Source organism: Ziziphus jujuba, chromosome 2 (genome assembly GCF_031755915.1).
Source record: "Ziziphus jujuba cultivar Dongzao chromosome 2, ASM3175591v1".
NCBI classification, from domain to species: Eukaryota; Viridiplantae; Streptophyta; class Magnoliopsida; order Rosales; family Rhamnaceae; genus Ziziphus; species Ziziphus jujuba.
In genome coordinates this window covers 12,231,199-12,246,810 of record NC_083380.1, presented here as the reverse complement: position 1 = coordinate 12,246,810, position 15,612 = coordinate 12,231,199, and the positions used below count along the sequence as shown (strand labels likewise).

Below are 15,612 nucleotides of genomic sequence, written 5' to 3'. Positions count from 1 at the left end.
ATTACTTGTCGAAGTATAATGCATGTGAAATTCACATCTATATATATATATATATATATTTTTTTTTTTTGGGAATAAATCCACATCTATATTTGAACTTTTTTTTTTTCTTAAAGAAATACCAATGTGACAAAACCATAATTCCATGGTATAGCAAGCCATACGGTCAAAATCACCCACTTTATAAGGAAATATAAAGTATGTTCGTCTTGTAATTTGAAAGTGTAGAGCTTCAACCAAAAAGAGAAGTTGTAGAAATTGCAAATTTTTGCAATCATTGAATTATGGATTCACATATATCTGCCAACCGAATAATTTGCTATTGTCAAATTTCTATTATGTTATTAAAGTTTTAAGTACCTTATCAATGTATTTATTACCATCTAATAAAAAAATTAAAAAGAATATCTATATGTTTTCACTTGAATGAAAAACAGGTGAGACTTTGAAATTTACAGTTTTTTAACATAAACTAGTTAAAAAAAAAAAGAATTATATTCATTGACCAATTAATTTTACTTTGATGGCAAAGAAAATATAAGATATAGAACACACACGAAGGGAAGGTGTATATGGGAATTGCAGGCGATAAACAATATGGGGCAGAGAGTTGGAAATTTCAAAAATTTCAAGCACTAGTTGTCATACGAAAATGGTATAGTTAGGTGACAAAATTCATGAATAAATTATACTAATGTACGTATGTGTTGAAATTTAAATCGACCACCACCACAAAATAATAACCCCTTTGGAAGCTTGGCAATATAAAGAAAGTCGGTGAGTTTTAAAGAAAGTGTAAGTATAATTGCATAGGGGTATATGTGCACATGTGTCTTATTTATATGTGTATATATATTGTCGGGCTGTAATGTGGAGAATTTTAAAATCAGTGACGACAAAGTACATAAAATGGAAGACATGTCAATTTTAAATACTACCCCAGCACCAAATTGCTTTTATTTTGAATGTGTTATTCCTTTTTACTTTTGCTTTTTTCAATAAAGGTTTTCATTTTTATGAGTGGGAAATTGCTTTTGTTATTATTATTGTTAATATGGGTTTCAATGCAGCTCTCTATATACAATGGGTAATTATCAAAAGTGTTATTCGCCCTGTTAGTCGTTTAACCATATCCATAGTTGCATTTGGTTATTACACTTTTTTTTTTTTTTCTTGGCATTTTTAATTTATAAACTCATTTTTTTTTTTTTATGAATTTTAATTTTTAAATTATTTTTTTTAATTCTAATTTTAAACAATTTTAAAACATCTAATACATTTATTGTGAATGAAATTATAAAATCAAATATCCCCATAAAATTTTGACACATTGCATCAAATACAGTGCATATTTTAAAATTGTTAATCAATCAATAGAATATAATTTAAAAATCAAAGTACATTAAAAATGAAAGTTTTGAAGAAATATTTAAGAATCAAAATCAAAATGCAATTATAAATGTAATTCAGAGACTAATGATGTTAATAACCCTTATCAAGATTATTACCATACAAAAAAAAAATTTCAAAATTAATCGATATTCATGATAAATTGTTATTACTCCATACCATTAAAATAATCACAATTGACTTTGATTAATAAAAGCTAAATTCATGTTTGGTTGTGCATTAAAAAAGTGTTTTATAGGGCGCTAATTGAACAAAACAGCAATTCTTAGAACCATGTGCGTGTATTGTAGTTCTAGAGTTGCTATGTATCACTTTTTATAATTATATCAACTGCAAACTGTTGAATGGATAACTACAAAACTTAATTGTTTTCAATTTTGAAATAAATTAATGAACTTTGCATACTTTAATACCAAACAGTAGCTAGAAATGCAGGTTCTAGAGCTAAGCGTTCCTGATCAAAACCAAAGAGAAAAAAAGAAGAAAATTTAAATTTAAATGGCATTAGGTAATCTTGGCATTATATTGGGAATATTAAGGAGTAATTTATGCATGAATGATTGGAAAAGGACATGTTTTAGTTAAAAAAGATTGGAAAAGGACATAACATTTCATGCTTAAAAGCAAGCATTTAGAAATAGGTAGTTTAAATTTTGCTTCACTCATTTTTTTTAAAAAGAGTGATCATAATGTTTCCTTCATATTTCATACGCCCACATGATAGGTCCAATTATGCCATGTTGAAAGATTAGTTGGACATATTGATTATTGGTCCATGAACAACTTTGTCAACACTTTGAAGTGAGGAAAAGAAAAAAAAAAATATATACATATATATATATATATAATTGAATCCTGGGGAATATAATATAGGGTAGGAGCTGAAAAAGTTTGTCCTCTTCTTTGCATAAGCTTTAGATTTCTCTATCAACTTTTTATGTGTCATCAAGACATGTCAAAATCATATTGGTGGAAGCTATTAAAATCTGTTTCAAATTGCTTAAATTAAATTGAAGATTATCATCAGGAAAAGTAATTAGATTTTATCTACTTCTCTAATAAAATAACTAAACGAAAAAAAAAATATATATATATATATATATCATATACTCATTCTCAGAATTAGAAATTCATTAAAAAAAATTTTATCAAAGTTTCATTCTAAACAAACCAATAGCAAAGTCAATTTTTTCATTCAAAAAAAAAAATTGTAAAAATTAAGATTAATATAGTATAATTACTCATTTACCCTAACCTTTTCCCTTGATTTATCGAATATCAAATGTTTGGTGATTCAAAAAAGATCGGTATGTCGAGGAAAGCCTATTCTAAGTAAAATTATGGTGATTTGGAAAAGGTTTTAGGGATAAAACATATACTAAGTAAAATTATTGGTGATTTGAGAAAGGCATTTGGGGTAATGATGGGCATGATTGAACTAGAAAAAGAGAGATATAAAAGTGTAAGAAGAAAAAAATAAAATAAAATAAAAAAACTAAAGGCATAACGTGGGTGTTGCTTTCAACTCTTCGAGGGATATACCTTTAACACTCAAACCCTAGCATCCATGAAGGGACCACAGGGTGGCGAGTTCTATAATCTTTTTAGTCCCTTTTTACATTGTTAAAAAAGATAAAAGAGATACGGTTGTTTGGTGCTTTTTTCTTTTTAATTCTCTCTCTCTCTCTCTCTCTCTCTCTCTCTCTCACTTGCTTTTTGCCCTTTTGATCCAATTCTCTTTTTTTTTGGGTGGAAAGGCCTTTTGATCAAATTGGATCTTCTTGTTTGGTACTCACTATGTACACACAAACAGCACCCAAAAACTGAGTAGGTACAATGTCTATTTCACACACCCACATCAACTTGTAAAACTATTAGATTCATATATGAAATATTACACACAAAAAAGAAAAGAAAAAAGGGAAACTTGTACATTCTCTTTCTCCTTTCTCCATATATTAACCATTCATACACTTCCTAACAATAGGAATAAATATAATAGGTGTGAAACAAACAGGAAAAAATAGAGTAAGCTTATAATTGTTATTTTTGGATTAAATCTTAAAAGAACATTAAATACAACTTATTCTTTCGTACATATATGCTATAAAAGAGAATGTCAGTTCTAAAATAGTTCAATAGTGAAATCCACTGATTTCCAAATCGAAAAATTGGGTTTCAAAATCCACTGGGGAAGACATTATGTAAGCTCTCTATTTGTTGCTCTAATTTGCTGATTACAAGACATTGAAACTGGATTTGACTATCATTTTGCTGAAAGCTTCGAGAGTAGAGAGAGGCATTGTAAATATCCTTCACGGCAGGTAAAATGGTCCCAACATAATGCGTAATGAATGAGCTTCCTCTTCACGGCTGTTTATTATAGGTTTCCATCACCATGATGTCATTGTTCATGCCAAATGTAAGTATATTGCTATAGAATACTTTAGTAGAGAGTTATTTTTCTTTGCCACGTTTTTGAAAAACATGCTTATTTATTTATTTTATATTTTTACCAATCAAAATGTTTTTGAAATTTTAAAAGATAAACATGTTAAGACTCCGTTTCATTACGTGATTAAACAAGATATTTATCTTGTATTTTATAAAGAGGTTTTGTTTCGTTTTGAAATCCAATCACTTAAACAATCCAAATATTATATATATATATATATATAATAGTTTAATGACAAAATTTATTATCTTTTTTAATATAAAATTTTATTTTTAATCAAATATATTCCATGATTAACAGTATATATAATTATAATCAAATAATCAATGATTCTCTGTTTTATTTATTTATTTTTATTGTTTAGGGTAAATAAATAATCAATGATTCTCGAGAACTCAAGGGTGATAATCATCAATCTACTGCGGAATATAAGTGCCATGATTCCGTGTTTGGACAAGTAATGTGCGCTACTATTAATGCACGTTACCTAACATTTAAAATGGGCTTTTCTTGCTCGTTATTATCCATTTTCTTGCCATACTGGGCCTATACTATTTTGAGGGCTTGTTCTCTCTTTCCCTCGTCGTTTGTTAGCATTTTTTTTCTTTAGAATTTGTGATCTAATAAATAAATATTAGGTCTCTTTGCTAATATTTTGAGATTTTTTCACATTGTTGTGCGTTTATGGTATACACAAATTGTATTTCAAGGACATATACAGATCGCGGATCATGGGCACTTTGGCATTGAAGCTTATTGTGAGTACTCAATCTTCTTCTGTAAATTATTGTCACTTTGAGACACACACATATATGCACAACCATACACAAAGTGTTTGTATTTTGCATTTTTTTTTTACCTATTTTGAATTAAATGGAAAAGATAAGAAACTAAAAGATATATTTGATTCTCTGAGAGAATCAAAACCTTCAATAACAATTCAAAGAGTTTTAATTAATTTCAATCTACTTCCACTATTTCCATAATTTAAGGGATTATATTGACTTTATCCAATATTAATTCAAAGAAAAAAACAATTAAAACAAAAAAATAAATAGTTAAATAACCGTAGCATATATTGACTTTATCCGATATTATTTCAAAGAAAAAACAATTAAAACAAAAAAATAAATAGTTAAATAACCGTAACATACACATAAATCATTGTTATGCCTAATACTTGTGCAGTGTGTTTATCTACCATGTGTTGCATGTGAATTTACGAGTGTTATGCGTTTGTGCAGTGTATTCATCTTCGAGCCCTCGCCACTAAAAGTTACAATTAAGTGTTTTGATGTTACAGAGCCAGAGTTTGTGAACACCATAAATGCTAACATGCCAATATACTCTATGTTATACATTGACATATATATGTATATATATATATATATATATATTTTTTTTTTTTTCCTTTGGCGGGTAATATTTGGGTCATCAATAAATCAAAAAGAAAAAAAATAATAATAATAAATCATGTGGTATTGCTTAGGGTAGGCTGAGTTAATTAGTCGTGCCCTTTGGGCTGTTACTGTTAGCTTTGAATTGTAGTGTAGTTGTGTCCCATTATGAATCTGAACTTAAAGTTGGTGTGGACAATTTATGAATTTTGGATAGCATTGGCCAAATTGAATTTTAAGGTGAGTGCTACAGTTGTTTTTGAATTTTATGTAATCCTATCTTTATTAGGCCAACCTAGACCATTGACAATGAAAAGCCATCTACAAGTTTTTAGTTGTGTGTGTATTGAAATCCAAAAAGTGGAAGAAAACAAAGTCAAAGGCTCTATGTTAAATCTCACATGAGGGTGTTGAGTGAGATGTATAAGCTTATTGCTCTCTATTATATGTGTGTGTGTGTGTGTGTGTGTGTGTGTGTATTCTCTTTTTTTGCATTATACTTTTGTTTATATACATGATGTAATTTTTTTTATTTTTTATTTTTTGTACAGCTAACGTTTAATCATATTAAATTATTTCATATCAAATTCAACTAGTATGTATAGTTGATTTGTATATATATTTTAAAATTTGAACCGTAAGCACTATATACTAAAATTTAAAGAATAGTTGGTGATGTTGAGTTGGACAAGTCGCCTTATATTCTATGTCACTAGTTCCGTCCAATATACCTTAACCACCATTGACATTGAAGCTTGTTTGCCGCCTAAAATCTGTGATTTTTGTGATCTAACCCAAACATTACAGTAATTTGGTAAACACAGGGGGAAAGGAGATTTCTTGCATGTTAAATTGGAGCACAATTAGCATTAATGTTCTATTGGTCTCACTTGAGCGATTTTGCAATGTTCTTAGAGCTTAAGAAAGGATATGTATCTTAACAAATCCTTATTGCGGGTTTGCCATTTTTTAAATAAGCATGAAAAGTGGTGCATAGTATACAAGGGTGGGTTAAAATGCTATCAACAAATTGGTGAACAAAGGCTTAGCATGTTATTGCAAGGTCAGGAAATTAGTGAAAGCTGAAGCACTTAATTGTGTTGATGGTATAAATTCCAGATGTTGTAACTTACAATACTTTGATTGATGTCTATTAATTGTCATGAGTTTGGACGATCCACTGTAGTTTTTTTCTCTTTTTCACGAAGTGAAAGATGTTTCTTATAGTTGTATCATTGAAGAATAATGTCAACATTCATCCAATAAACAGCAACAATCATATCTTTTATTTATTTATTTTTTTTATATTTTTCTTTCATGTTAATTGCATCCGCCTGATGAATTTTTCTCTTAGTACGACCAAGCGTTTTCATTAATTAAGTTCGAAACCTATGAACATCATTATATTGTGAAAAATAATTGATAATGTACATTTAATGCTTGGATATATAACAAAATCCCACATATCATGCTCTCTTAGCCATGGATATGAACAAGGAAGCTGCCAGATTTTGGAGAAAAAAAAAAAAAAAAATGGTTCTAGCCTAGGCTTAGCTTTTCGTGAAGCTTGACTGTCAGTACTATGAATGACCTTTTGCTTTTGTAGAACCTATCACGGTGAAGAAAGTTCAAAGCAACGCGTGTCCTGTAATATTCTTCTTTCACCAATTTGTCTTGCATTATAACGTTCTAGTTCATCAATTTCCATTATTTATCAAGAAAAAGCTTATCAATTTCCATTCCATGGCCATTTTGTCCCGTGTCTTATGTATGTATGTATGTATATATATATATATATATGCTCTTTAGAAAAAAGTGGATGTCAAAAAAATCAAGTAATATTTAACCTTAGAAAGAATATTAGCCATAAATGTGATTTTATTTACCTTATTAATATCCATTTCATTTGTTGGATACAATGAATTGATTATAGTTTGTGAATTGAACACAAAAGAAAGTGAAGGCCAGATTTATTTTGTACTCTTGACGGCTATTTATTATTATTGATAACAATTAAATATTTAATTTTATTAATTTTATTTTAAAATTTTAAAATAAATATTTTTATTATAATTATTTAAATTATCATCTCAACGTATAAATTCTGTTAATAATCATTCGTAATAATAACAAATTTTTTTTTTTCAAAACCTCTATTGTCTTTTCCGGATAAATACACAATATAATATAATTTATACCCAATTAGCCATTAATATTCTTTTTGAACTTTGAGCAGCCATTATTTCTTCCTTTATAGTTTGCAGATTATGATTGCCCATTTAAGAAAGAACGTGGTGTGGGAATTGGGATGGATGGGGGAAAAAAAAAAAAAAAAAAGTCAATAGTTCTCCGTCAACTCACAAGGCAACATTATTCCCCCCCCCCAAAGCAACATGGGAACATTGTTATACTGTATTAGTATGATCACACTTTATCACAAAATGTCTGTTCTTTTTACTTATAATTCAAAATAAAAATTACAATTTAATAAGGAAAATGAAAACCCACAAATAAAAGAAGTAAAAATGTGGGAAAAAAATAATCAAAGAGAGTATAAAAAGCAAAGTTTAAAATTTCGATAGAAATATTAAATATTTAAAATATAATTTTTTTTATATAAATATCAGAAAATATACATTATTGATAAAAATTTATAAAAAAAAGATAAAACTTGATGAAAATTTATTTAAAAAATAAAAATTTTTGTTAAAACTTTAGTATTAACTTATTTGATTAATTAATTATTAAATTGTTTATAAAAATTTAAAAAATATTGAATAGATCATATATTTCTCTTACTTAAAATTTATAGTAAATGATAACTATCATAAATAAATTTTTATTGATAAAAATATACGAAAATATATATTTGATAAAATTGTTTATTAATTAAAATAAAACAATTATCATAATTACATTATATTTCTTAAATATCATCACAATACTTATAGAACTCTCACATAATTAAAAATTATTGATCTCTTCTTCATTTTTATTTTGAAATATGAAATATGAAAAGTAATTAAAAAGATGTATCTTCTTAATAATTTTTTATGTAATTATTAATATGTCAACTATAAAGATCTTGTATTAAATGCAGCTGTACTTGATGTTTAGTACAACATATTCCATCATCTTTTGATTTTTATTTGTTTAATGTTATTAATTTAAATATTATCAATACTAATTCTACAAAATATTGTGTCTCTATGTTATTATTTTATATTTTTATGTTCCATTCTATATAATCAACTATTACTTGTAATTATGAGATTCTAATAAATTAATCTTATACAAAATATGAGATTTGCTGCAGAGTGAGAAAGTCCGCACATTATGGAGTGAAAATCGTGAAAAGAAGACGTTTGCTGTTAACTTTACCAGAAATACCTGCAGAAATTTCCTTTGTGAGATTAATGAAACTGTGCGCACCCCTTTACCAAAAAAAAAAAAAAAAAAAAAAAAACTGCAGAGAATTCTTTTTTAATGAAACGGTGCGTGGCATCCATTTTCAACAAAAAAAAGAAGAAGAAAATATAGCAGAGAAGAACCTGCAGCTCCTGCTTCAGAATCCCTAAACCAGCTCCAGCTCCAGCAGCTCAAGCTCACTCTCGTTCTTCTCTGCTGCCAGCGTGTTCCTCTCTGCCGCCCAGCACCTCTAGCAATGCAGCCACTTTTAGGTTCTTCTCTTCCTCTCTCACTCTGCATTTTTCGATCTGAATGTTTAGATTATTTTTTTTTTGTGCTGAATGCTTAGAGATGAATGCAAAAAGGAAAATAACGCTTAGATATGAATGTAGAAAGGATTAATTTCGTAGAATCTGACTAGTGTGATTAATTTTTTTGTGTTTTTTTCAACTTTGATGCTGAATTTCCATCCTTTTATTTTTCAAATTATTATTATTATTTTTGGGTATCTTTTTTGGAGCTGGAGCTGCGGGTTCTTCTCTGCTGTTTTTTCTTTCTTTTTTTTTTTTTTTGGTTGAAAATAAGTGTTACACACCGTTTCATTAAACTGAGAAAAGAAGTTTCTGCAGTTTTGTGTTTTTTTTTTTTTTGGTTGAAAATGGGTGCCACACACCGTTTCATTAAACTAAGAAAAGAAGTCTCTGCAGTTTTGTGTTTTTTTTTTTCGGTTGAAAATGGGTGCCACGCACCATTTCATTAAACCAAAAAAAGAAGTCTATGTAGTGTTTTCTTCTTTTTTTTTTTTTTTTTTTTTTTTTTTTTTTTTTGTAAATGGATGCGCACTGTTTCATTAATCTCACAAAGGAAGTCTCTGCAAGTACTTTAGGTAAAGTTAATGGCAAACGTCTCCTTCTCACAATTTTCACTCCATAACATACGGACTTTCTTATCCTGCAGCAAATCTCTACAAAATATATAGTATGTAAATATATACTTTATTAATAAATATAACATATTAAGGTTATTTAATTTAATTTACTATGTTTTATTTATATCATTAAATATTTAAAAGATAAAAAAAAAATTATCACTAAAGTTAATTTGGTAAAATAATTTACTAAATATCAATAATATTTATTAATTTTTTATAAATTTTTTTTTTAAATTTCATATATGTATTCAAAATTTTCATGTAAATTTTTAAAATTTATTTAGAAATTTTTAAAATTTCAATAAATATTATAAATTTTTTAACTTTTATTAAAAAATTGATGTGAATATTTTAATAAAAATTTTCACATAAGGCTTTAAAAATTTCAATAGATATTATTAAATATTTTTATTTGAGCTCTATTTTCTTTGACCTTTAAAAAAAATATATATATTTCCAAAAATCTTGCTAAAATCACAAAAATACAAAGAATAAATTTAACTTTCTTTTACCCATGAAGCGATAAAAGAGAACAGCTTTCTTTTATCCAAAAAAGAAAAAGGACAAAGAGAGGACTTCCCTTATGAGCTTCATACAATGCGTCTGATTTTTTTTTTGGGTGATGGTTTCATAGACTGACTAATATAGATCAACTATGTCAACATTCTGTAAGATTGTTCTTCAACAATCTCTCCAAGATCTGAAGCTTGTAAGCATTTTCTCCATCTATATATACACACACACGCATTTCTTTTTTCTTTTTTTTTTTTTTTTTTTAATGACTAATTAGTATAATACACATGGGTTGGTGATTGTAATTTTGGCAGATGCTTCCGGAGGAGTTCGTGAGCAAGTTCGAAAGAAATCTACCAGATTTTGCATTCTTTGAGCTCCCAAATGGTTGGATATGGAAGCTGAGGTTGCAGAAACGTAATGGAGATGTGTATTTAAGTTTACGTGATGATGAAGAATCGGTAGATTTCGCGAGCTACTATTCTTTGCAGCAAGGGAACGTCATCTTCTTTAAGTATGATGGAAATGCCAACTTCGATGTCCAAATTTTTGATGTCAATGGCGATGAAATCAATTACGATCCCACTTTCTCAACAACAACATCTAGCAGTGTAGAAGAAAATGGTGATGATGATGATGATTCCGTTATTATTTCTACATAGTTTTTATTTATTTATTTTATGGGTATATTATTATTATTATTATTATTATTATTATTATTATGCTGAAGGGTAACGTTATTATTTTAATAAAGGAAATGGACAAGGTTTAAAGGAGGAGCCGTTAGAAAAGGCTGTGTCCATTATTCGTAAATGTGAAGCTTCAAATTGCAAAAACCCTTTCTTTGTTGTCGGGATTCAACAAGGTTATATTGATGCAAAGTATATGGAGCTTTTTGTGCTATAGAAAAGTTATATTAACCTCTCTTATTATATATATATATATATATATATATATGTTACATTTTGCCTTTGGCCTTGGGGTCTCACTAGTGAGTGCTTAATTTTCGTCGTTTTTTTTATTTTTTTTTCCCACAGTATGTTCCTAGTACCTTGGTTAAGAAATATCTTGCTCTTGCTGAATTTATATATTTTGACCTTGAGACCGAAGATGGGAGGTGGACTGTCGTTTTAAAGCGGAATCGAAAACCAAGCTACCATAGATTCACTATTGGTTGGCCCAAGTTCAGAAAGACAATGACCTCAAGTTGGGTGATGTTTGTGTCTTTGAGTTGGTGAGTGGGACTCCATTCTTTTTTCGAGTTAGAATTTATAGTGCCTCTTGATGCTCCAAAAACTGAGTTCATGTTTATTATTATTATTTATTATGATTAGTATGGTTATGGACTGATTTCATGGTTATTCTTATGACTAGTATATGTAATGGTGTTTCTTTATTAATTGCATTGTTATTATTCTTGGTGTTTTAGTTTAATGCAACAGTCTAAAAGGCACAAGTACCTCAACTCAGTTTATACCAGAACCTACAGTCAGAAATCAACAAATTAATACTACCAAGATTCAAATAATAAATAAGAGCAGCCATTACAGTACCTACTACTTGTTGTAGTGCAAATTTGGGAAGAAAAAATTGATACCTAAAAGAGGGAAAACAAAAGAGGAAGAGATGCATATATGAGAAGGTTTTGGAGGAGCCAACAAATGTACCATTCAAACTTGACCTTGGCTGCCACCAACTGTTTGATTGATTGCTTATGTAAAAATGGTTTGTTTAGTAAAGAAATGCAATTGTTTGACAACTTGGAGAAGAAGGATTCTAATAATTGTGCCACATTTGGTGCACGGTCTTTCGCATATTGGCTGGCATGACAATACCACACTCTACCAACGGGCCCTGTCCTTGATGGCCATTGTAATTCCGTTCAGGGCAAGGAAAGTTTCAGCCAAAAATGTTACATTTATGATTTGTATATAGTTTAAGATATTACTTTATTAAGATAAGAGACATATTTGGACTCTATTTAATGGATAGATTTTGTTTTGTAGGTTATTATCTTTTCACTTATTTTATTATTATATCGTGTGACTTTCAGCAATATTTGTTAGATATTTATAAATGGATTTTATTTTATTTTTTATTAAAATGGTTCTAATAGAGGATTGTTTTATCAAATCTAAGAAGTGATTGACAAACTGTTTTTTTATTAGTATCATGCCCAAACAAATCTCAGTTTACAATCATAGGCACTAACTATTAGCAAATTGAGACAAAACAATGGAAAGAAATTAATGATGATAATAACAGTAATGCTATATGTAAGAAAAAAAAAGGGGAAAAAAAAAGTAACAAATTGTTTCGAAATGTATTTATCAAATTAAGGTATTAAAATATTATATATTAGACATATAACATAAATAAACCAAATACACATTAACTAAAATATCTCTATGTTGGAATTCTGCAAAGAAAATAAGGTTCTCCGTGGCTGTGAAACATTATAGTATTTCCCATTCTCTATATGCATTTAAAAATACTGTTCATGTGTTTGCATTGGTGGGAATGAGGGTAGAGGTGTATCATTTGCTTAGACATAGAAGATTGGTGAAAGTCCAACAGTTGTTACATACAGTACATATATTCATGGGATATGTAAAGTTGGTTGTCCTGATACAGCTTGGAACAGCATCCAGAAATTGAACATTTAAAATAAGCCTCTTAATGCTCATTGTGACAATGCTGTACTTCAGGGGTTTTGCCAAAAAGCAGATATGTTTGAAACTTTAAATGCTTCCGAAGAAATGAAGAGATATGGAATACCACCAGATGTTTATAGCTACAGCATTTTGATTGATGGGTTTTGCAAGAAGGGGTATATTAAGCAAGGTCTCAATTTGATTTGAGGAAATGGTTCGTAAGCAAATAAAACTATCACTAGTTAGCTATAGCTCACTCTTTTATGGTCTTTGTAAAAGTGGAGTGGTAGATATCTCACAAGATATGTTGTACAATCTTGTGAATAACAGCTTCGAATATCTCAGATTTTTGGAGGAGATGGTGGGTAGCAATTCAACATCTAGTGCCACAGCCGCTGATTTCTATACTCTGATCCAAGGTTTCTCCAAGATAGGTCTCTTTGATATGGCTTTGGAAGCCTTCAAATCATGCTCCAATGTGGTGTGTTCCCTGATACTATGAGTTGCAATTTCATTGTGGATGGGCATTGCTGGGAAGGACACTTGGATAAGCCTTGAAACTGATGCATGATATGCTAGATCAAGGTGTAATCCTTATCTTATACACCTATAATGCAGTCATTAGCCGGTTGTGTAGGGAAGGAAAAAGCTAAGAAAGCATTGCAGCTTTTTCCTTTGATGTTTAAGAGGAATGTATTTGCAGAAGTTGAAATTTATAGTACTCTTATGGATGGTTTTGCAAAACAGTCAAACTATAAGAAGGCCGTTTGGTTGTAAGAAAGAATGCTAAAATTTGGTGTCACACCCGACACAGTTGCATATGCAATTCTTGTTAGTATATATTGCTGTGCAAGTGAAGTGGATAAAACTTTTAGCTTATTTAAGGAAATGACTAACAAGGTATGGTTCCTGATAAGAAATCTTACACGTCTATAATTGCAGGATTTTCTAGTATAAAGAAGGAGGAGGCGGTAGAAATGTACAATGAGATGTTTGGAAAAAGTTATCGAGGCAATGCTGTAACATATACCTTTTTAATTGATGGATATTGCAAGGTTAAACGCATGGATATTGCTATAAAGTATTTTGATGAGATGCAGAGAAACAGTATTGCTCCTGATGCAGCAACTTACAATGCTCTCATGTCAGGGTATCTGAAACTCGGAAATGTATATGCTGCAGAAGAATTATATTATAAAATGAAAGCAAATGATAATCTTCCACATGATATTACCTGTAAAATAATAAGGCATCATATCAATAGTTGTAGAAAAACGTCATTAAGATAGAGATATAGTTGGATTGTAATTAACTGGATAGATTTTATTCTTGTAGGATTGTAATTAATGAAAATCCAGTTCAAAATTAACATTCCAGCGAATATTAGGTGGAAAGTATTTCCACCAAGAAGACAAAATGCATAAGCTACTGCTCCTGCTAGTCAATGTCGGAGTACTATATCCCTGCTTCACAATTTGCATACATAGACGAGCATGAATTAGGTTAAATTTCAAGAATTTCTTGTTTTTGAAAATTTTTATTTTTTTATTTTTTTGATATTAAGATCATGGAATTTAAATTCAGAATCATTTCCGGGGAAAATTGTTGTTGTGCCATTAGACTGCTAGTAACAGCAAATTGCCAATGGTTCTTCTCAATTCTGTACAAAATTAAGAATTCAACATCATTGTAATACTCCTAAGTTTCGAATTCTGATAATGGAAAAGAGAAACTCATTGGGGATCATAAAAGTCTATAAACTACTGTATTTCCTGGATGGTATGCTCTTTCTTCTTAAGGACGGCCTGGTTTGCTTGTTCTTAACTTTGCTTCTTCAAATATTAAAAAATATGATGTTGATTATAGTCATTGATTTTGTCATTTCTTTTCACTTTTATATGCAGCTGAGGCACACTTCTTCAAGATAAAAAAGATCCTATTCCAAGGAAAGACAGAATACCAGGACCATTATTATTTTTGAGGTACATATAAATATGTGTATATATACATTCTAAACCCCCACAAGAAAATAATTGAAAATAAAAAATTACAAGTCCATTAGGTCCTTCATAACAGTATCTAGTTAATCACTAAAGTTACAAGTCCTTCATAACATATCACTAAATACTATAAACATGACTGGTGATCAAATTTCTACATAGAAATGCAGCATTTTGAGGCTGTCCCTCTTTTTAAGTTTGCTGATACAGGCATACAGTTGATGGCTCTGATTTTAAAGACCCTGGAGAAGCAGAAGCCGCCCAGAGAAGCTTAACAGAAGCGAATTTGAAAGCAGAAAGCTCTAGATAGCAACATCAGAATATCCACTGGAATATCTCTGATTTTAGATTCAGGGGACAGCCAAATTTAAACCAGAATTCACATCATTAATATTCCTTTCAGCCTCAACACATTTCTTCTGCATTTCCAAGTTCTTATGAGAACACCTACTTATATTATTCACATCCAATGTTACATCTGTAAGGCTTCGAAGATTCACAGGCATCTTATCAAGTGCATGAAAAGTTTTAACCAAGAGAAACTCCTCAACCCATATATATATATATATCATTCTCCTTGAATGCACCAGCATCACCAATCTTCCCTTTATGGACCTCTTGCAGCCACTAATTAAATACATGCAAACCTTGGAGCTGTACAAATTGACTAAGGCAACCAAATTTATCTGTTGCTGCTATAACACCAGCAAGCATTGATCAAACTAAATCTATTACACGAACAAGCATTGATCTAACACCAGCAATCAAATTTATTAAATTTTTTTTTTCTGGCATACTTGCTGGACCATCATATGATATAAATATAGCCAAGTAAATGCTGAAT

General features: G+C 29.5%; 2 protein-coding genes across 2 annotated transcripts; both read left to right on the top strand.

Moving 5' to 3' along the window:
- The first annotated feature begins 10,177 nt into the window (after positions 1–10,177).
- Positions 10,178–10,999, top strand: LOC132800613 (B3 domain-containing transcription factor VRN1-like). The gene is made up of 2 exons (XM_060814745.1): positions 10,178–10,310; positions 10,429–10,999. Exons 1-2 carry the CDS (start codon positions 10,257–10,259, stop codon positions 10,774–10,776), a joined length of 402 nt encoding a protein of 133 aa, XP_060670728.1. The 5' UTR covers positions 10,178–10,256; the 3' UTR covers positions 10,777–10,999.
- Positions 11,000–12,634: 1,635 nt separating this feature from the next.
- On the top strand, positions 12,635–15,078 carry LOC132800722 (pentatricopeptide repeat-containing protein At2g01740-like). Its single transcript, XM_060814971.1, has 6 exons — positions 12,635–12,703; positions 12,823–12,944; positions 13,048–13,249; positions 13,387–13,501; positions 13,711–13,918; positions 14,979–15,078. Exons 1-6 carry the CDS (start codon positions 12,635–12,637, stop codon positions 15,076–15,078), a joined length of 816 nt encoding a protein of 271 aa, XP_060670954.1.
- Positions 15,079–15,612: the final 534 nt, after the last annotated feature.